The sequence below is a fragment of the Dunckerocampus dactyliophorus genome, chromosome 15 (genome assembly GCF_027744805.1).
Source record: "Dunckerocampus dactyliophorus isolate RoL2022-P2 chromosome 15, RoL_Ddac_1.1, whole genome shotgun sequence".
Taxonomy (NCBI): domain Eukaryota; kingdom Metazoa; phylum Chordata; class Actinopteri; order Syngnathiformes; family Syngnathidae; genus Dunckerocampus; species Dunckerocampus dactyliophorus.
The window spans coordinates 6,500,478-6,523,124 of NC_072833.1; the positions used below are offsets into that span (position 1 = coordinate 6,500,478).

The 22,647-nt window shown below is 39.7% G+C and overlaps 1 protein-coding gene across 1 annotated transcript in view; it reads right to left on the reverse strand.

Moving 5' to 3' along the window:
• Positions 1 to 834: 834 nt before the first annotated feature.
• Positions 835 to 22,647, reverse strand: part of LOC129195114 (chemokine-like protein TAFA-2) — a 48,813-nt gene continuing 27,000 nt past the window's right edge. The window contains exons 2-6 of the mRNA XM_054800864.1: positions 20,947 to 21,041; positions 10,516 to 10,671; positions 7,715 to 7,839; positions 7,108 to 7,183; positions 835 to 3,446 (exon numbers count right to left, since the gene is read on the reverse strand). Of these exons, the coding sequence (XP_054656839.1) occupies positions 7,154 to 7,183; positions 7,715 to 7,839; positions 10,516 to 10,671; positions 20,947 to 21,040 (405 nt within the window). The 5' untranslated portion in view covers position 21,041 and the 3' untranslated portion in view covers positions 835 to 3,446; positions 7,108 to 7,153. The remainder of the gene's footprint in view (positions 3,447 to 7,107; positions 7,184 to 7,714; positions 7,840 to 10,515; positions 10,672 to 20,946; positions 21,042 to 22,647) is intronic.

Below are 22,647 nucleotides of genomic sequence, written 5' to 3' on the forward strand. Positions count from 1 at the left end.
CATGGTTAAAAGCAATAATACGGAAAAATCCCTGACCGAACACATGATGCTGCTGCAGGCAAAACAACTCGCTGCCTCTAAACTAGAAAGCTATTTGTTTTCAAAATGAAGCTCTTCCAGCTCTTCATCAGCAAGTCATTTAAGAACGCTTTGCAGGAGGATCAATGTGCCCTCTGGGGACAAACAAAAAATAAAGTAATTTTTCAAAGGATTGATTCATTTTTAAAGAAAATATTGGGCTCACAGGAGGTCAGTGTGACACTCGATGGTGCACCAGTTGCGGAAGGCAGACAATTTCCTCGGGAGACACTCTGTTACAGCAGGGATGATACCGTGTGCATTTCAGGGAAACTCACTCTTATCAAGGCTGCTACACATTTGGACTCTGCCTGCTCTTTTCTGGAAGAGCTGCAAATCTTGAGATTTGATATCGCGGGCGTTCCCTCCGAGCTGACAAGCTGGTAAAGCTGAGGTGTTTGCCGTGACAGCCATGTAGCTGATTGAAGTCAAACGCATCATTCCGGGGAATTTTCTGTAGCTGTCAAGGCCTGAAAGTTGTGTCGTTGTGACTTTCCATTTCACAAGGTGACTATTTTTAAATACAACAAACACAGCCAAAAACAAGTTATAGTTTAATAATATTAAACTGTATATGGGCCACCGATACTAGGAAATGGTCTTTAACTATTTATAAGGAGATTAGGGCTACAAGTGAAGAGTATTTTCTTCAATTCATGTTTCAATTCATCGAGTACATCAGTTGGGCCAGTTGGCCATATCAGAAATTAATTGGATAACTTCTTCATCTATTAATTGTTGCAGCTCTAAAGGAGCTCGAGGTGGTAACCCGCTAAGAGATCAGCAGCAACAGGACATTGCCTCTATAAGGCTTTTCTTCAGCTTCTCCATCCTTTTGAGCAGTTCCTGCCCTTTTCCAAGCAGTTTTAACTATTGTTCCCCAGAAGAGTTCACCATACAACTTGTTTAATTGCTGACCACATAATATTGTGCAACTGCTGTAAATGGAAGAGTGAAACATTGACTTTCCACGATGTAATGTTTATTTTCTCTGACACTTTAATAGCCTTAATGTTGCAGACACTGAAAATGTAATCTCTGAGATGTTGTCTATTAACAGAGATCAACACTTTGTATACTGACTAGCAGATAGGTAGCGCTAACAAAGGCCATCAGTGGTGTCACGAGACACTCGGTTCACGAGAAGAGACGATACACGAGATTGGGTCTATGAGAACGACACGAGTCAAGATTTTAACATTACTTTAAAGAAAAGTACAATGAAAAAATGTATGACAATATAGTTACACTCTTCTGCACTCTTGTGTGTATGCTACTGGCCCTGCCTCCGCCCACCAAGACAAAGAGGCTGTGTGACTGACAAAAGGGCTCACTCCGTTCATACCGTTGTTCTATGGAACAAACGTGCCAAGGTGCCGAAACCAATGCACAGAGTGAATCCTCTTCCTGCCTGTTTGGAGGCGGGAGACGAGGAAAAAAGACACGCATTCACATGGCAATGTATTGAGGCCGGCAAAATGATCAAGTTCATTTTCATTTATTGTGTGTTTAGTTAATTTATTTATTATCGTTCCACGAGACAAAATCCCGTTTTAATCTTGCGAGATCCCGTGACACAAGATCTTGTGACACCCCTAAAGGCCATCATTTCAGTTTCAGTCTTTAGAACTTTGCAACTCGCCCGAGATCACAAGTGTATCTATTGCACAGATACAGTACACTTGTAAGAAATGAAACATGTTTATTGAATTAGTTGCCAGCGTCGATGCTCAAAAACACAAGCCTTGAATTACACAACCACAGTTTATTACTGATCTCACTTAGTCAGACAAAAGACATGTTATGTCATAGTTGGGTTGAAAACAGTCATATTATTATTATGTTATTAGTCTCTCTGTATGTCTATATCAGGGGTGTCCAAAGTGCGGCCCTGGGCCATTAGCGGCCCGTGGTTGTTTTTTTGATTGTGCTGCAACACGTTCTACAAATAATTTAACAAGAAAACTACAAAAAATTACAAAAAAATCACCAGCAATTTTACAAGAACAAAATCAAAATGAGAATTTTACGAGAATAACATAACATTATTATGATGAAAAATAATGTCATTTTAGTACCATAAAGTTAAAATATAAAAGAAAAGAGACATTTCTTAAACTCATAATGTTATGAAAAATAAACAAAACAACAAATGACAGTTTTTTTTTATTCGTTTGCGGAAAATGTTATAATGTTACGAGAATAAAGTCAAAATATAGCATAGTTATGAGAAGAAAATTTACAAGTATGTTGAAATAGTTGTGGAAAAACAGCAGAAATGGGAAAAAAACAGCTGTAATTTTACAAAAATAAAGTCAAAATATTAAGAGAAAAAAAGTACTCTAATGAGAAAAAAAATCACAATTTCACAAGAATAAACCCTGAGGAAAATAATAGTATTTTACTAACATATGGTCCTAATCAGTCTTAATATGAGAAACAAACAAAACTAAAGAAAGTTGTAGTTTTTGTAAAATTTGGTTGAGAAAAAAATTCAAATATCATGGGAATGAAGTCATAATACAAGAACAAAATTGACTAAGATTATTTAAGAAAAAAATTAACAAAAAAAATGGGGAAAAAAAAGAGCAAAGACCACAAGACATACTAATAATATGCTTTTTCACCAATATTGCAAAGCTCAGATACAGTTTTTGTCTTGAAGTATACATATATAAGTTCTTAGCATATCTATATTTGCTGCTTTACAGAATATCAAAGTGGGCCTTGCATCCTTCATTTTTCAATATGTGGCCCTTGGTGGAAAACGTTTGGACACCCCTGGTCTAGATACTGTAGCTACCTACCTGAGGAAAAATATCAGAAAAGTGGGCTACGTTTAGACAATGTCGTGAAGATAACAACTCCAGCTATCATTGACGTGATTCTTGCTTCTGAATGCATTTTTATGCAAATCCCTTCGCTAAGTTATTTTTAAATGTGTAAAGGAAACATGTTGCATAATGACATTCCAGGCAGAGACACGTCGGTGTGGTTGTGTATTTCTTTGAAAAATCCCCCTGAATATCTGCTACTCATTTCATCTCGTTCAACCTCTGAAGCTACCTTGTTAGAGGTGACAGTCACTCACAATGTTTGCAGTCATCTGGCTCAACAAACCAAAACCTGTAAAGGACATATGACTCTAGAATTGAACATTTAGGCAAAGTTCACCATTTGTATTCCACTACGAGCAGTACGGTATAAGAGCGTGAATCCTGTTGTCCCGTATAGGCTTCTATCAAGAAGAAGAACTTGATTGGACGTCCCGTGGAATGTATTCGGGACTGACCGTTTTCCAAGGATTCATTTCAGTCCAGAAGAAAGGAAGTCTCTATTTACAAAAAAGTCCTCTTCTTGTGATTCGCCTGTTGTAAAACAAAGACATGTTAAAATGACTATCATTCTCCACAAAACCTCGATATCTAACAAAGTACAGTGTGAGTAGAATATATGAGAGTTAAACGAGTTCAAATTCAACTTTCAGCAAAAGAACATCCGAGAAGAAGGTTCAAGACCTCAGCCTACACATTCTCTGACAGGTCACAAATGTTGGCGAAGTAACTCAAAAATTCACATTATGTAACACTGAATTTGTGATGTACATTATTGCAAGAATTCAAAGTTGTGTTTGCGCACAACGGGGAATTATCATGTTTACTGTGGTGGCTTTTGCTTCACAGACTTTGTCTGGTGATAAGCAGTATCCATCCCTGTTTTTAGGGCGGGGATGTTTTCAGCATTCAGGATAAAGATGCTGCTAAGTTAGGTTTGTGCTCCAGACTGGAGGTTGTGCAGATTAAATTGCCTGTCAGCGCGTCTCAGAGGTTGACTGGCAGCTCTTTTTTATGCTCTCGCTCAAAAAGAACATTCCGGAGAGAGAGGAACACGCGTAACAGCCTTTGTGACGACTACCTTCCATCGATTCAAACCTCCTGTCAGCTGCCAGGATGGATTGACGGACTCGGGGAAGCAATCGGCGAACTTGTTATCAAACTTTCCATAGGGAGAGAGAATTGCGGAAAGACGCTCACAAATAGTTCCATTTAACACAGACTATCCCACAGCCTCTGACACTTCATGACATAGCATTTAATACAGATATCCTCAACATTTTATAATCATTAGAGTTTTGATCTGACAAATAAGTAAATTGTATCAAGTGTAGAATTAGACTGCCAACAATCACTATTGTAACTGTTTAAGTTAGCGTAAGTTGATTAGTCAGGCTGCAGCACGGTGACCTAGTGGTTAGCATGTTGGCCACACAGTCAGGAGATTGGGAATATCTTGGTTCAGATCTACATTTGGGCACCTCTTTGTGGAGTTTGCATGTTCTCCCTGTGTGTGCGTGGGTTTTTTGCGGTTACTCTGGTTTCCTCCCACATTCCCAAAACATGCATGTTTGGTTAATTGGAGACTCGAAATTGTCTGTAAGTATGAGTGTGAATGGTTATGTGCCCTGTGATTGGCTGGCGACCAGTCCAGGGTGTACCCTGCCTCTCGCCCAAAGTCAGCTGGGATAGGCTCCAGCATACCCCCGCAACCTTAGTGCGGACAAGTGGATGATTAGGCTTGCCTAGAAAGTGGGGTGCATGGATTAAGTTATGTAAAAGTGATTGTGATCAGATGTTGGGCCAGCACGTCCGCGACAAAAGAGCACAAGTTTGTGAGTTTTTGTCTTTTCAAAGTGTGACTTTAGACACCCTACACCTCAGACGCTATACTGTCATCAACACCAGGTTTCCAAAGGCTGGAGTACTGCATGATGAAGAGGACAACTCAAGCTAAAGGGCTAATTTGCCTTGAGACGCAAGACACCAAGAATGACAACAAAAGCGAGAGACTGACAAAGTGTGTAATGAAGGAATTATGAGACTGTCGTGGGCACGGCTAATATACCAGTGCGCTCTATAGTCCACAAATGACGGTACATACAATTACAGTATAGTGGGGATTTACATTGAGTGTCCAGACGTCCCATAAAAGTAGGTTGTTGGCTGAACTGCATTAAATGTCTTGTTTTTACGAAGTCATTTACATCCCGATTTGAGTCTGTGATCAATGCAGAATTAATTTCAGAGCAATTTGCAGCGATCAGAGACAAGGCGCGGAGATGCTTGCGTCATTATCATTATAACAGCATTTTTCTTAAATAAAACTAAAAATACTGAGAAGGGAAACACTTCAGCGGGTGTTGCTTTGGCTTAATTGGTGTCTGACAAGTGCTAATGTAACGAGTAAAGGATTATTTGCCACTGTGTGTCTGATGTGAGGTTGGCTGTGAGAATTATTAACACAGCAGGTGTGTGGTGTGTGTTTGTGGTTTCAACACAACGATATGACTTGAGTTGTGTACGACACCAACTGGGTTTATGATAATTAGGGTATTTTAAAGCTGCAGGCGGGATTATTCGGACAGAATACACCTGAAATTTCAGCAGGAGAGTGAACGCTGAGATGTGCAAAGTCATCTCTCAGCATATTATGTCTGTAAACACTCAATGGATGGTTTTAGTCACTCAAATATGGAAAAGTGTGGGACTAGGAGAAAAGTTCTCATAGATTTAAAAGTAAAAGTGTGCAGTCATTTTGTCATATTTTTGCTTCTCACATGTAGCTAACAATGTTAACCAGAAGATATGATGCAGTACAGTACAATATTACTCCAGTGCCAATCACACAATATTGTTAATTCACATTAAATTTCTCTCACAATGTCATTCAAAACTGAGCATTTTCATCATTCTTAACTCATTCAATGCCAAAGACGTATTTATACGTTTTTATAATCCCGAACGAGAGGTGATGACCCAACTGCACACTCATGAATGTCAGTTTTAGAGCAGCTTTAAGCCGTAACAACGGCCACAAGGTGGCAGAAGTGCATTTGATAAGGTCTCAGCATGTGAATTTGAATGGAAAAAACATACATGACAGCAAGGAGGAAGTGTAAGAATGTGGAGGAGTGGAGCGTGCAGAAGGAAATTTTAACGCACACACATGGCACGTACATGTATGCGTGCACACACACACACAGTTCAGTTTCAAATGTGAAAATTGTAAATAGTTCACGGTGTTATATTTGTAAATAAATAGTTATTTTGATCTAAAACAACCCCTTTTTAAGTTGTGTATGTTGTGGTATAGTTGTGTAGATATTTGAGCTGGCACAAAAGCAACAAATGTTTGTGTCAACGTGAAAGTGATGCTTGAAATGTATCTTTTCACAAAAAGCTGGTTTTCTCCCTTTTTTTTTAGTCGGGAACTGATATTTTCCTGAAACTTACCTATGTTCTACTGCTGATTACTAAAGAAAAGAAAAAGGTATAAACAAGCCGTAGAACACAATATTTTTTGTGCCTTGAAAGATCAGCCAAAATTGTCTAAAATGGCCGGTAGCGAACGGGTTATCTTTTGGAAAAAATGTCTGGGATTGAATGAGTTAATAATAATCAGTTCTATAATTATGATACTAAACAGTCATTCCACATACTGCAGAGTAATAATCCAAATGTTAGCTGAAATCTTAAATACAACACATCCATCCCTACTGTAATGTATGTCGTAAAAAGATACAAAATATTTGTACTTTTAATTATTGTCATTATTTTATTATCATACTATATTGGCATAAAAATTTGATATCGGTTCATATATATATATATACTCGATGCTACTAAAATGAGATTATTTTTCCTCATAGTACCAGTTTATTCTCCTAAATTTGCCACTTTTTCTCTTGTACGAATTTTTTCCTCTGATATTTTGACTTTATTCTCGTGAAATTAAAGCTGTTTTTCCACTTATAAGCGTTTTATTAGGAAGAACTCTTCCTAATAGTTGTTATTTGTTAGTTTTAAAATAACTTCTTCAAGGTAATAACTCAGAAATTGATGTATTTGTAAAAATGTATGACTCCACCGATATTGCGCACCTCATCAGTCACTCATCACGTCAACACATCTTTGAAAGAAACTGGGAGAGTGTTAACGATCCTATATGGGATGCGTGTAGCATTATTATTACCTTCGCACATTCAACATGACTCCCTGGTGAAGTGCAGTATGTGATGTTACCAAAGTTGGTCTCGATCTGCAGAAATCTTCTCAGTCATCCATGGAAGAAAGGAAAAATGTACTTTGTTAACATGATAATCAACAGACGCTAACATGCTTGCATTCTGTGTCGCAAAAAGAAAATAAATAAATATCCCATTTTGAGGTCCCGACAAGTCCCTGAATCGATAGCCCCAGGCTCCAGGCTCCAGGCTGCCAGCTCCTGGCAGGTGTGGTGTGGACACTTTAAATAATTAAGTACATGGAGAGAGAGGCAGCAGCCAAGTCTATGGGTCATCATAACACGGTGAAGGATACGGGCGTCGTGTTACAACGTTAAAAGCAGGTAATTGGAGCGAGTAATTGGCCAGTTTGGGTGCTCAAAGTGTTTTGAAAGTGCTAAGGAGACATGGCAGCCCATTGATTAGAGGCCCCTGGAGGTCCCACTGCAAACATTAGCTCTTTTTAGACCGAGCACAGCCACCCGGATAAATACAAGAGACGCTCGTTGACCTTGACCAAGCGCGTAAGGTCACATTCAACAGGTTCATTCTAATGCTTAAAATCTAAAATCTTACCTTTGTGGTTTTGATCTTGTTGCCCGTCGCGCAGCTCCAGCCCTTCAGATCAGGGAGAACTTTGCATTCTTCGCCGTCAAGGCACGGGTGCATTTGACACCACCACTTCTGCTCCACTATGGAGGCTGGAAGACACATGAACATGCTTAACAACCTTACATGAGGGAACATCACATGTTTACACTTGTACTATTCAACATGACTCAAACAAAGTAGGAAGAAGCACATCTTCGCCATGTCTCAGCAATTACTGATCATGCTGATTTGCCCACTTCCTGCGTTTAAATCTTACCTTTTTAAAGAAGGTAAAGACGGAAGAAACAGTGTTTGATAATACATAGAGAGCTTGTTTAGTGAGGAATAAAAATGAGAAAAATAAAGAACAAAAGAAGAACAAAAAGATGGTTGAAATGAGACACACATTTAGTCAAAATAAATAATGAATAAATAGAAAAGAAAAATAGGTTAAAATAAATACAAAGAATAAATAATGTATTAATAAATACAGACTATAGACTAAGCCAGGGGTGTCCAAACATTTTCCACCAAGGGCCACATACTGAAGAATGAAAGGATGCAAGGGCCACTTTGATATTTTGCACATTTGCGAAGAAGAAAAGAAAAAACTGCTCTCAGGTTTGTGATAAAAAAGCGTATTATTAGTATGAACTTCAGTGTTTGCTCTTCTTTTCACTATTTACGCTGTTGTTGGTTTTAATTTTAGAAATATTTTAACTTTCTTCTTGATCGTCTTTGTAAGTTTTCTTTTTGTAATACTAATTTTGACTTTATTTCCATAAAATGTTGGCTTTATTTCCATAATACTATAACTTTCCCACCCCAAAATTCCAACTTTATTTTGCTTTATTTCTCACAATATTACAACTTTTACAAAATAGCGTATTTTTTCTTTAATATTTCGGAATATGCTGTATCTACTTCCTTGCCACAACATTACGTACACTTGCACAATCCTATAAATGTAAACATCACTGCTAGTCCACTGCAGATGTGGTGTAACGCAGAGGTCATTATCTTTATTACTATATTACACGTCCTCTTCAACTAGCATTAGCAGAGGATGGCGGTTATTGTAATCTGTACATAACAGCATAGCCTCGATAGAGTAAATTGCACTGGAATGACACTTGACTCAATTTGTATCCTGCACTTTATAGCTTATATATCAGCGCTGCGCACGAGGTCAGTGGCGGGCAGATGGTGGATTGTGCAACGGCGGCTATTAACAAAAAAGCCACCGAGGTTTCTTGTTAAACGCTAACTATGTGAAGCACATCGTATACGTTTCAGTTAACAGTTAATGATGCCGAGGTAAATACGATGGCTGGAAACATCTGGAAGCGAGCTGCTTATTCATTTATTCTCATTGTGGCTAGTTAGAGATGCCCACAAATTTGGCTTTGACCTTGGACTCATTCATTAGTGAGGCAACAAGAGGCGCATTGTGTAATGAGAGGTGGATTATTGAGTTTGAAATGATTGTTTGGAGTGCAAAGCCAGGCAAAAAAACACTGCTATGTGTGTTAATTGCGAGGTAGCTACTACTTTCATATTTTTGCATCAGTAGTCACTGCTTTTAAAGGCGTCACTCAAATCCACACAAGTCCCCGCCGATGTGATGATTTATCAAAGAGGAGGCTGCGTCACACAGAGCGCAGCTAAAGGTAATCCCATCTTGGAGGGGAAAGAGAGAATAATTAAAAGGTTAAGTGCTGGTCATTTTTGCTGAGAACACCCATGAAGCGTTAAACTGTGGCCGGCGTCTCGCAGCTGTAATTTGCAGAAAATGTCAATACTAAAATGTCAGGGAATAGGTCAAACACAATTGGATCCAGAGTTTAGGCAGAATAGCTGCGTCTTAGACCAAAGCACAGCCAGCACTCGTGCTGGGCCTGAGGTCTGACTCATTAGCATGTTAAGAGGCGCATTCTTCATTAAAGGAAACCGTTTGAAGCTTCTTTGGTGACGGCCTCTACTTTTAACATTTAACACATTGTGTGAAAATACTGACAAATGGCAAGGTCAAGCTAATAAAGTTGTACTGTGGTTTATGGACATAGTGGTTGCCCTACCTTAGGTAACCAAAATATTAGAAACAGCATGAAGTCCATATTATGACATATCCAAATTTAGTAGTTTTCAGTGTTTACATGTGCGGATGAAGACCACTGCGACGCGAGAGAGTTAGCATTGCAGCAGTATAAACGTGTCATTTGTGTTTATGTCTAGAGAGGGGTGGTCACTGGCCAATCAGAGAGCGTGAAGAGAGAATACATAATGAGGATTTTCCGTCACGATCACGGATAAGGACGAGCTGTACTCGTTTCATACTCGTACTTGGCAAAAATGCATTACCCGTAACCGATACTCATCTACAACGAGTATCCGGGTCATCCCTAGTAATGACCCAATGTCTTTGAATGCACCTCACGATCTTGTCTACGCCATTTTCTTACTACGCCACCGCAAGGTGCATGCCATGTTTCTGGGCGACTGTCAAGCTTGAGTGGGACAGAAAGGACATTGGGTGAAGACTAAACATGCCATCCGTCCAACACACAGCTGCAGATATCTGCTGGAGAAGAGCGTGCCATAAATATAAGATACATCATATGAGAAGTTTGAGTTAAATAGAAGTTGAAAAATTCCCACAATTGGGGCCAATACTTGTTGGGGTGATGGTGGATCCTGCAGGCAAACCAGTTGAGAACCACTGCTGTAGATGATACTGGATGATAATCAAGTGCTCATAGCAACAAAAAGATTGTGGTGGATCGTACCATCTACACAGGAAGGGGCCGCTCTGGTGGTGCCGGCCACTTGGCCCGGAAAACAGGAGCACTTGACGGTTTGTGAGCGCTCCTCGATTTTGTTCTTGTTGCAGCAGCGACGCAAGGCAACTACCTCGCAGGTGCCTGTGGGAACATGCTGCGCCGCTGGAGAGATGACATGAAAAAAAGAAGGAGGGAAAAAAAGAACAATCAGTGTTTAATCCTGTTGTGGTGTAGTAAGTTATTACCCTCCGCTTTTGGCCTTGGATTGAGTCCCATAAGAGCATCTCTCGGGTCTTTACAGCACCTCTTTTATCTCTCTCAGTGTTAATACTCATTAAAGGAGACAAGACATTTTCTTTAAACGACTCTCATCTTGTACAATGACTGATTTTCTTGTGTCCTTATTAAGAAAATCGCTGCTATCTATAATTCCTGTAATTCAAACTGTAAATCAAACTCCCATCAGCTGCACGTGCGCACTTACAGTTGAACATATTCCAAGGATACTGTACACACAATGCATCTGAACATTAGCACAAATGTACATACTGAATCTGAGATAGGTGGCAGTTTTAAAGCCACTATATGTAATAATTAAATTTTAGAATAACACCTCGAAAATCCTCTAGATCACATTCTTGCTTCTAATAAGGAGAATACAACTTTGGTCGTTGCCATGGTGGCAACAGTTCCCCTTTTTTCATGGCTTAAAATATTAGTGGATCAGCCAGGAAATCCCTTAGAGTAAAAACAACATGCAGTCATAGAAAAAAATGATTAGACCACCCTTGTTTCTTCAGTTTCTGTTGCATTTGAATGCCTGGTACAACTGAAGGTACCTTTGTCTGGACAAACATAACAATGACAACAAAAATAGCTCAGAAGAGTTACATTTTTTGGTGGTACAATGCTATAGCTATTCATGTAAGAACTTGATTTTGGTTATTATCAAGAAAACCATGGAAGTTGCTACATATCAGCTCTAAAATTAAACTCTCATGAGCTATATTTGTTATCATCGTTATATTTGTCCAAACAAATGTACCTTTAGTTGTACCAGGCATTAAAATGGAGCAATAAACAAGGGTGGTCTAATCATTTTTTCCATGATTTTATTTACAAGCTTTGCACACAACTCGTGCAATGTTTATTTCAGCACGTTATAATGCCATCATGTTTGTCAACAGTGGTTTGAAAGCAACACATTAGGTGGAACTTGTGAGCACAACAATTCCAAATACAGGTGGTCCTTGGTTTACAGCGTTGCGTGTTACGGAATTTCGTGGTTACGTACACGCTCCCTTAAATTAATTAAAAACTTCATTTTGGGCCGTAAACAGGCTTTTCAGGCTAAATGACACGGAATGCCACGGCAACTTGCGAGACAATGCGGAGGAAAAATGCTTGCAAGTGTAAACACCGCTTAAGGATGAGCCGCTAATGATGGCTGCTGTTGGCCCGAACACTGCCAAAACAACATCAGCAAACTGTCCCCTCTGCATGCACCTGTCCTCCTCAGTCTGCACCCCCACAGACACACACACACGCACGGTCAGGACTCATTCACAGACAGTCAGAAACCACAAATCTCTTCAACACTACAGTCTACACAATTGCAAGGTCACTGCCAGTTCTTTATACTGACAGTAACAACAAAGTGCTTTTAATTTGTTTTATTACTGTTTCATTTAAGTATTGTATTTACTGTTTTAATACTGTGTTTTATTACCTTCCTGTGTCCATAAAATACCTTTTTATCCAGTGTAAAATGATTGATGCATGCTGCGTATGTCCGACGTGTAGAATGATGCAAGTACGGCGCTGCAGAACTTAAGAGCCAATTTCCAGATCACGCTCCGTTGTCTGAATTATTTACAGCCTGAACTGCTCCTGCCTCTATTAGCTGCGTGTGACATTTCCACGAGGTGTGGCCTTCTGAAGACACTTCTGTCGTGATAAACAGAGATTGGGGGTCCTAATTGTCATCTTACTCTTGTTTCACTTCAGAGTCATTTTCAATGGAATTTTATTGGCGTAGGCACTTTTTTGTTTCCAGTGCCAAAGCTAGGTCCCTGATGTTTGGATGAGTCCTGACCTCAACCCATCAAACTAAATCCTGAAGCTGTTTAGTGAGATACATGATGGTCTTCTACAGGCATCTTCTCTTTGAAGGCATTTCAAATGTAACTGTAAAAAGATTGCCTCCAAATATAAAAGCTAAGCCAATTTTCTCCCAACTTCTCCCAAATTGCGGTCGTCCTCCTACACCTTTCTAACGTTTAACGTGTGGGCACTTTTAGATTTGCATGTCTTACACAGACGCCGAGAGAGGTGTGCAACATGAAACATCAAATGATATTTGCATCCTCACCAGCAAGGAATGCGCATGAATGCTGCTGTTCAGGTTGACATGCCTGTCCCATAGTCATGAATACGTTTAACAAACGGATCAAGGGGACCCTCTGTCACAGCAGATTGCAAATGTTGGTTTTCATAGGGAAATAGACACTCGGCTGTGACTGCTTTTCTCTGCATCTGCTGGCGAAGAAAGCTGAGTGGGCATTGAAGAAGAGCTTCCATGGCCAATCGGGACCATCACGACACAGCCTCTCGGTGTGAAGCACGTCCTTTACAGAGAGATTCTGGCTGCTCTTGTTGAGCAAACATTCAAGCGGCTTGACTTGCTCCGGATGGGTGTTTGTCTTTCACACCTTGTGGCAGAGTGTGAATAAGCATTAGCAACTTTTTAGGAGGCCACCTGCATTCATTGAGGAAGTCTTTGGCTAACTTCATTTACAAGTAGGGATGTTTGGTAATATGAGCTGGCACATCGGCTGACATTAACTTTGCAATGAAAGTGCTGCGAAGGGGAATAAGGCATCTTCCTTTAATAAAGTGCTTCTCAAATAGTGGGGTGGGCCCCCCTGCCGGGGTGCGGTGAACTGTCAGGGGGGTACGTGAGAGGCAGTGATACCTTCCTCGAGGACTTTCAATATTAGTGCAGACCTGCCAACATGTGTGAATTTGTTGTACTCTGCATGCAATCTGACTCTCGGATACGCTTAAATGCTTGACTGCTCTCCATTTTGTTTCATTTCGCTGGTTTCAGTTTCGAGTTCAGTTTGTACAGTACAGATAAATAAATCGATATCAGTTTCTCAGTAGTATTTCAAATTATTTGTTGATACGTGTTATTTTAGTTGACTATTGGTCATGTTTTTTTGTTGTTTTTTTTTTTACTTTTGCTGAGACTAAATATTTAAAATAAATATGGCACTTTTTCTGGGACTTACCTAGCTTATTGCAGTATTTGTCTTATTTTGCACAAACTGTTTATTTGTGTGTAAAAGAAGCATAATGTGTTCATGCATTACACGAGATGTGACCTGACATTGGTTTGAGGGAAGAGCTGCTGCCTATATCGGTAACGAAAATATCGATATATTGCATATCAGAAAGAAAGCCAAATGTCGAGCATGTCTATTTACAAGTCATGCAATTTGATGTTTGAATCTTAACAAAATTTATGGGCAAACATTTTGGGACACATGGCAATCCCATTATGGAAAATGTGGAATTGGTTCCCCCTTTTTTCAGCTTCCAGTCCATCGTGTGCAGGATGTTTTTGTCCGTTCATTTGTAGGACGCTACCGTGCTGGACGAGGCCACCCCTCCCCTCCCCCCAGCCCCTGCTGGCCTGAGCATGCTTGTCGCCCATCACTTGGTTACTGCTGTTTTACTGCAGTTTCCCTGACTTTGTGTATTATTTCCAGCCTTATTTTGAGTGGTTCTGATCAATAATATTGTGCGATGTGGAGGCTGTCATGAATGACTTGCAAGAACAGTGGCAGCATTCATGAAATGGCACATCCTTTTTACGTACACAAATGGAGTTGCGGGCTTGTGAACACATTCTGGGTTTGACTTTTGAATTATATCTATTATGAAATGAGTTGGTTATCATTAAGAATTTGTGATGCATGTGAGTCTGCACGGAATCGTGGCCCATCTATACCCGTCGTGCCGTTCTTGGCCGTGGATCAGTGCTCTCACAATCGCCAAACATGCTTTTTAGGTATGAAGTAGGCCCAAGCACGGCATGATTGGCCTTGTGTGGGTACTCCCTTAAAGGAAAAATGCACTTTTTAGGGAATTTTGCCCATCATCCTCAATCCTTATACCTGTATAAGACACAAGTCTTTCCCCTTACTGTGCATTCTAAGGATACAAAAACAGATAAAAAGAGACAGCTCATTACTGCACATAATGGGATCCACCTATGCAGCCTACAAAAGGCCGCTATTAAAAAACCTCCAACAAGGTGTTATGGTTTTATATTCATGCTGTAACCACGTAGTAACACGTACATTCATGATAACATGCAATACTTACAGTATTTTGCCATATTTTGGTCCTATTAAGCATTACCGGAACTTCCTTCCTGGGCGCATTGATTTCACATGGCAACATAGAAACAAACGCCTGCACCTAAATAAAAAAAATAAAAACACAGCAGCAGTGGCGGCAGCTCCGATATGTACTGTTACCTTTTTCGTATTTTTGAAGCATTGAGACTGCGGCGCGGCGGTGAACCTAGTAGCTAGCTGGTGTGGTGTGCCAAGTATTGATACGCCAGTAACGTAGTTTGGTGTAAGTATGTTAATAATAATAAGAACAATGTTGCTGTAGCTGGGTTAATATGCACATCACATTATATGTAAATGAAGCGTTGTTGGTGCTTTTTGGAGTTTTTCTTCAGAAGGCAGTAATGAGCCGTCCCTTTTTATCTGTTTTTATAACTTTAGAACGGACAGAAAAGAGAACGATATCCCTGTATGTTTTCATGTTTCACAAAAGGACTGCGGATGATGGGCGAAATTCCCCCCAAAAAGTGCAGTTTTCCTTCAAACTGCTTATAAACAAATATTTAGTCATCTGCATGAAAGTAAGCATGCCATTGTCTAAACCCGACTTGAATCTCTTAAATAACTAACAAGGAGTAAAACTTGACTTTGAAATATACTTAATAGGGGATCAATTTACATAATTATGTAACGATGCCTAAACAACTCACATTAGCACATCAGAGCACAGCACTTCATGCAAAATTGTACTAAATGCCACGGCTCCTATGGAGGGAATGAGTAGTCAGCATACTAATGTTGTAGTGGCTCTACCTGAGTGCTCTTATTCTGAAGTCTGAATAAAACATTCCTCAGCTGTTCCATTGGTGTTGGGGTGGAATTTAAATGGAGTTGTGTGAGTCACTGTGACTCATTTTTACACGCAGCTTTTCCATGCACACTAAGCGAGCTGTCGAGAACGACATTTGATCATACCGAGAAATACCGCGGCATCCACCTGATAGCGACTGCAAACATGTTTTTTTTTTTTTTTTTTTTTTTTTTCTGAAGTAAAATGTTGTCTCACTGAATCCTTTGAGATTGCTTTCATTGAGCTTTTTTTTACTCAGCGTGGTGGTGAAAATACCGGGCTTATGTGCGGGGTCCCGAAAGAGGGCGCGGAAAGTGCAAATGATGCATACTTTATATCGTTCACAGCGCTGATGGGAATGATAATGTAATCATTGCTTTGCTGCAGAAACCCTGCTTTGCACCACTCAAACACTCAATCGTGCTATCCATGCTTCACCAATGCACCTTTGTGTGCTAATATTTAATAATTATTGATCATCCGAGAATCCGAGAATGCAGACCTCTGCCAAGGCATAAAAATATGTCCCCTGCATAATTAATGAGTAAATGTCTGCTCTTAATTGATGACATGAGCTTCATTTAATTTAAATTTTTAAAAAAGGCAATAATATCCTACATAATGGGACATAATAAAGATAGATGGTACTTTCCATGCTAAATTGGTAAATTAAAATAGATAATTTAAATTGCTGTCAAATCTGAGCTCGAGAAACGGCTTTTACATTCCAGTTTTTGACCCTGCATACACATAAATATAATTTTGCTACAATCAGGTACATTTCCATTTTTTTCTTTCAGTTTTGCCTCTTGATAAATCATTATTTTTCTGTGCAGAGGACCAGTCTTCATCACTTTCAGATTTTGGTCTGTTTTTTCGACCAAAACTGGTTTCACTCGCTTGAATAAAATGAAATGAATTGAGCATGAACTTATCAGGTTTTTATCTTCTTGACTAAATGTCATTCTACTGTAAAGCAGGGGTTCTCAACTGATCTCAACCTGGGACCCACATTTTCCAACGGTCATTTAGTTGCGACGCAGTTTTATTTGAGTCGTTTTTATTTTTATTGATTGTTTTTTAAATTATGCTTTCATTTATGTAATTAATTATAGTTTTATTTAAGTCAAACCAAGCAAATGTATTTAATTGCCAATGCCATCTTTTGAAACATGAATACATACAATTACATGCCCAAAGAGCGTTTTAGAGGAATTTATTAAGGCATTTTGTCAAGAAAATGAGGAAGAACATAACTGCATGCATACAAATAATGCATAAATTAACATTAAATATGAAAATTGATCGAAAAAGGGTCGTTTCCCAAGTGACGTCGGCAAAGGCACAGCTCTCAGCTAAGTCCTAGTAAACAAACCCTTCGACGAGAGGCAGCTCGTCGACTTTGTTCGGTATATTTTTCATCAAAATAGTAGTCATGCCAAAACGTGTTGCCGCTGGCTGTTCACAGTGTCCGGGTGATACTCTAAGTTTGTTGTCTTTCCCAAAAGACTGCAGCGAATGAAACAAGTACACAGACAATGGACAAAGGGAGCACCGCCTCACATTCATTTCACTGACGACTGCTATGAAAAAACACCTTTACAAGGAGCATTTGGCTTGAAAGTACGGTATAAATGCATTTTGGATGCTAGGATGCTATTCCTGATGCTATGCTACACAGGAAAAAAGCAGGAGAATGGCCTCAAAGTTGCCACAGAACACAGTAAGTCATATCTTCTTTACATATTGTATTCTAAACACTTTGCCATCATAGCAACAACCATTCAAAGCATACTTTCACAGCGATATATTTAGGGTGGGGGGCGGGGCGGCAAAGAACTACACAATAAAAAATAATTACACGATTACAAACAATATAGAACATATTTAAGTTGATAAATCACGTCAGTGACCCTTAAAATGTTGCCAGTCCCTTTATTTCCTATGTATTCGTATTACTCAACAACAAATCCAATTAACTTCAGGTTTGTGTCAAATAGTACAAAAATCGTTTCACGCAAATAAAGACAAAAAAAGACAATCTGGCCAAACCTTTATGTTTTTAATCATTAGACATTTGCCGGGGGCCCTTGGACTTGTCTAACGGCACCCCTGAAAAATGTACAGTTCATCCACGTGATCGGTATCGGCGGCTCTCACTCAGGGATGATCGGTATCGGAAAACCCTGATCGGAGCATCCCTACTTGCGAGATCTTGTGGCACCCCAACTGGGGAGCTACACTGTGCTCATCGACAACTGTGCAGTTCGTGGTCGATGTGTGGGCTCCCATTGTAAAGCTACCGTGTTGAGCTCTGTACACCTAACAACAAAGCTCACTAACAAACACAAACTCCCTGGCAAAGGGAATAAATAGATTGTCCCACACTGGTGATGAACTGAATTCACCCATTTTCCTTCTTCCCCCATCTTTTATCTTTGGGAACAAATTAATTTGGTGTATTTTGGATGTGTGCTGGGCTGCTTGCATGCCTTGAATTACAACAGCTTTACAGGCACAGACACAACGCACAAGGGAAATTAGCGATGCCGCGATGGTTATCAGAGAGAAATAGGATGTGAGATTATTCGCATCCACTTCCTGCTGGAATGATGAGCGCCTTGAGTACGCGTCCCTGCCAGTCAAAGGCGAGCGCATCAAAGAGGCACACTCTCACCTAATTGGTCGACAAAGGAAGAGAGGTGCGTATCTATCATGCTCGCAAATGGACATCCTGTCCGCCAGGAGCGACGCCTGTACGCCACCAATTACCGGCGGCTGTGTGTTGTCAGCGCGGCCGTGGAGTGATCAAACATGTGGCTTGGCCTCCACTTGTAATGTTACCAACTTGCCATAATTGATCTCGCTGGGTTTACAAAGCTTGACAACACTTTTAATGAGAAAGGGATTAACGCCAGTTGGACTCGATACAATTAGCTCATATTACTGAGGGGGATATTTTGTATTTTTATTTTTCACGTCCTGTTGGTTTGGAAAGTGAACAGATGGATGGCAACTCCGCCAGCTCTCAGAAGAGTGTCTGACATTAGAGCATGGGTAAAGTTGCGACAAAAGTGGGCATTTGGTGGGGAAGTTTTTTGAACATTTTGTGATTGACATATTGATGTGAACATGCAGCAAAGCCAACCATGAACCCTGAAGCCATCACTTCCTGCTAATCGCTAACCACGTGCCATGAATATAAAGTTTCATTCAAATCCGCAATGTCACAGCTCTACGGTCTTTGAAGCAAAAATATATCCAGATTTGACAAAAATTTATTGGGGTCTACTTTTAGATGAGTAGCCATTTGCTGCGCTGCTGTGTCTAATCCGCAAATGTATGTGAGGCTGATTGAAAATCATCTAAAGTGCCCTTGTCTTCTATAATAATTAAGGACAAAGTCACTAGGCTCAATAGCGTGGATGTGTTTTTAATTGTTTAACAGTGGACACACACGCAGACAGCTATACTTACAATTTATGATAATTAGTTATATTGTTACAAGAGAAAAGAGGGGACGCATGACTGGTTTTGTCCTAATATGAAACAGCCTTTTTAATATGAAACGCAATATAATGAAATACAGTGGAACCCCATAAACCGAATCAATTTTACTGATAAGAAAGAATGTAAATCCGGTTCATTCGTTCCAGAAACCCAAACATATTATCCAAAAATACATTTTACAGAGAATAATTATAGTTTTTCATGCAGAAAACAAAGCGAAATACATATAAATGACGAATGGAATGGATAAATGAGCATTTAACATTACTTTTAGCTTTATTGAAGACTTGCTGGTGAACAAAGACAGGACTGGAGGGAGAAGGGAAGGAGACGGAAGAGCCACATGGACTTTATTTCACTGTAGTCCGTTACAAACTTAACTTTAAAGTGTGGATGGTGAGAGACGTGTCCTTGCTCACTTGAACTTTATGACCAACGTCCGCAACAGGTACAATCATCATGACACACACAGACCCAGCCCACTTTCTGTGATGTGTCTCCGTTAAACCCTTCCCCCTGCAAACCTGTGTTAACTCACCTTCCACACTAGCAACTTTTTTGCAGCCATGTTACTTTTTTTTTTTTTTAAGCACAGATTTGTCTAACTCTCAGAAATACGCTTTGCACTTTAACACTTGAAAAGAACCATTCTTCACAAAGACCGAGTCACCACTGTTGGCCGTCCGATAAACGAGACAGCGTGCGAAAACCAACATATCCTTAGCAAAAACTTTCATCGAAAACGGAATCGTACGAAAACTGAGGGGTACGAAAACCAATGTTCCACTGTACAGTCATCCCTCGCTACGTGACGGTTCGAACATTACGCCCTCACTCTATCAATTAATTTAGTTATTATTGCTGTTTTGTGTGATTTTTGGTTGAATACGGCCTATTATTAGTTTAAAAAATGCACAGTTAAGAAAATTGTATATATTCTTGGCCTAAATTAAGCATTTTAAAGCATACAAATGGCTAAATTAACTAACTAAATGACCTAAAATACAAACACAAGGCAGAAGAGGCATTCTAATTGTAAATGTAGTATTCTACATTGGCCACTAGGTGCCTCTTCTGATGTAATCATCAGAAGAGGCATTTATTGCAGGTTTAAATGACCTAACAACAGTACACTGTCCAGAAAAACTGCTCACGTGTGAGTCTATGTTATCTTATTTATGTCATATTTTCTCTGATTACGTCTACTATATTGGGTAAAACAAATGTAAAGGTGACTATGGGGTGTTATTTCATGGCTGGAGGCCTCTAACAATGTTCAAAACTGTATTTAGAAGATTGTAATCAAGTTTTCTATGCCATAGCTACATAAATATAACGTTTATTAATATCGAATCCCACTTTGTGAAAATTAAAATTGCGGTCGGGTCTGGAACTAATTAACTGTGACAAACAAGGGACGAGTGTATTAGTATTGACCTGAATATAACATACATCTACATATAAAATATATACATGACCCTAAATATAAGACAACCCCTCTTTTTCGAGACTTGTTTTTTTGGAAAAATATGTCACAGGTGTGTGTGACTGACAGGAAGAAAAGCTCCGACTCACATATAAATCTTTAGACACCTGACATGAGACGAACTGCCTTCTTCCCACTGTTTTCTGGAGGAAATCTGGATGTGTGCGGTATATGACACACCGCAACATTGGCACATTAAGTGGCAAGATGTAGCCTAATGTACTCACCTGTCGAGCCCTCAGACATGTCCCAGATGCTGATGGCAAGCACCATGATGAGTAAAAACCCTTTGCTTCCAAACTGCGTGGATCGCTCACTCATCCTGGCAAAGAGAAATGGTAAATTATTAGCCTATGAGCAAACATCAAGTGCAAACTCAGGAAAATGAGGTAATGAGAGACAATGCAAATGATGTAGCAAACACTCATTTTATGAGGATAACAAAGATATAATAGTATGAGCATTTGTTCTTAAGGGTGGCGTAACATCCCCAAATCTTCATTTTCCCCATCCTGTCGTGAAAACAAGAACAGGAGGTGATGACCCTCCACTGCCCCACCAGGCTCCCATAAGCTTAATCCATCCCAGCACCGTACCTTCTACCTCCTACTAAAAAAGAGGTGGAGTTCCATCTGGCACACCGCGTGGAATCTTTGACAGACAGCGATCACATTTCCAAAAAAAACGAGGAAAAAGAAACTGGAATGCAGCAGCAGAAGCAGCAGTAATTACTGGAAGAGGCCCGATATCGAATGGCGCAAGCGTGCAATGTTACAAGCTGCGTTTACGCCTTACTCACTGACCCCTGCCTTTTTATCTTGCCGGCTCATTGACATATAGATTGTCTAAACCTCGCAGGGATTCTCATGTTATTTGCGTAACTAATTAAAGTTATTTTGGATGTGCAAGCGTGAGCTTTTGTGCAGGACTTCAAATCGAATGCTGTTGGTCTCCTTCAGACCCCAAGCTTCACCATTCTTCGTTACTATTGCAGTAAATTGATTCTTTACAAGGTCTTAGTTTATAATGAACCCCACGTGCCCCTCATACTCACTGTACTAAATGCATACTATTTTTATTATGCATATCATTTTATGGACATTCCCATTCACTTCAAAATCGTTCTTTAAATGCATCCAATAAGAATAAACATACACAGTTGTTTATTCCCATGGAATGTCTAACTTTATGTGTTCCATAAGTGCCCGGCTAGACTTCCCAAGAAAATGTACTGAATTTCCCCTGCTTAATAATAATGGATTTTATATTTTATAGCGCTTTTCAAGGAAGTGAACCCATTATTCATTCGCACACTGATGTGTGGTAATCTACATCTGTGCCTACAGAGTACGTCGTACGTGTCCTTTCTGCTATTACCAAATACATTATTTTAGTTTTACTTAAGTTCAAGGATAATCTGTTTTTATCAAACCATCTTTTTAATATGCCCATTTCATCCGTGACTTTTTTTTAATGAGCTCTTGTGTGCTTTCCACATTAAAGTAGCATATATTTCATAAAATTCCCCGGCAAATTTCTCAAATGGATTCTGTGTAATTTTCCATTTTCCCTGTAAATTTTGAATAATTTTCATATTTTGCCATTAATTCCCTTGAAGAGTGACATACTTCAAATATTAGTACAACTCTGCAACTGTGGCCATAAGTGTCCCTTATTTCAATGAATATTTTCCAAGAGGCCGACTACTGAGATGTTTTGTGGGGGTTGGAGCATCATGTTTACAGTGTGTTGACTGACGTTGACGTGTTTGCTCTAATACTTTTATACTGGACACCGACTGACTTCTGACGTTCACCTTCACACGGACAGATTTATGGCTCGTGGTTTGCAAGCTGGGAATTGCAATGGCTCAATTAGAGCACGTGTGAAAAAAGGGTCATTGATGACAAAGTAGAGGGTTGTTCGCT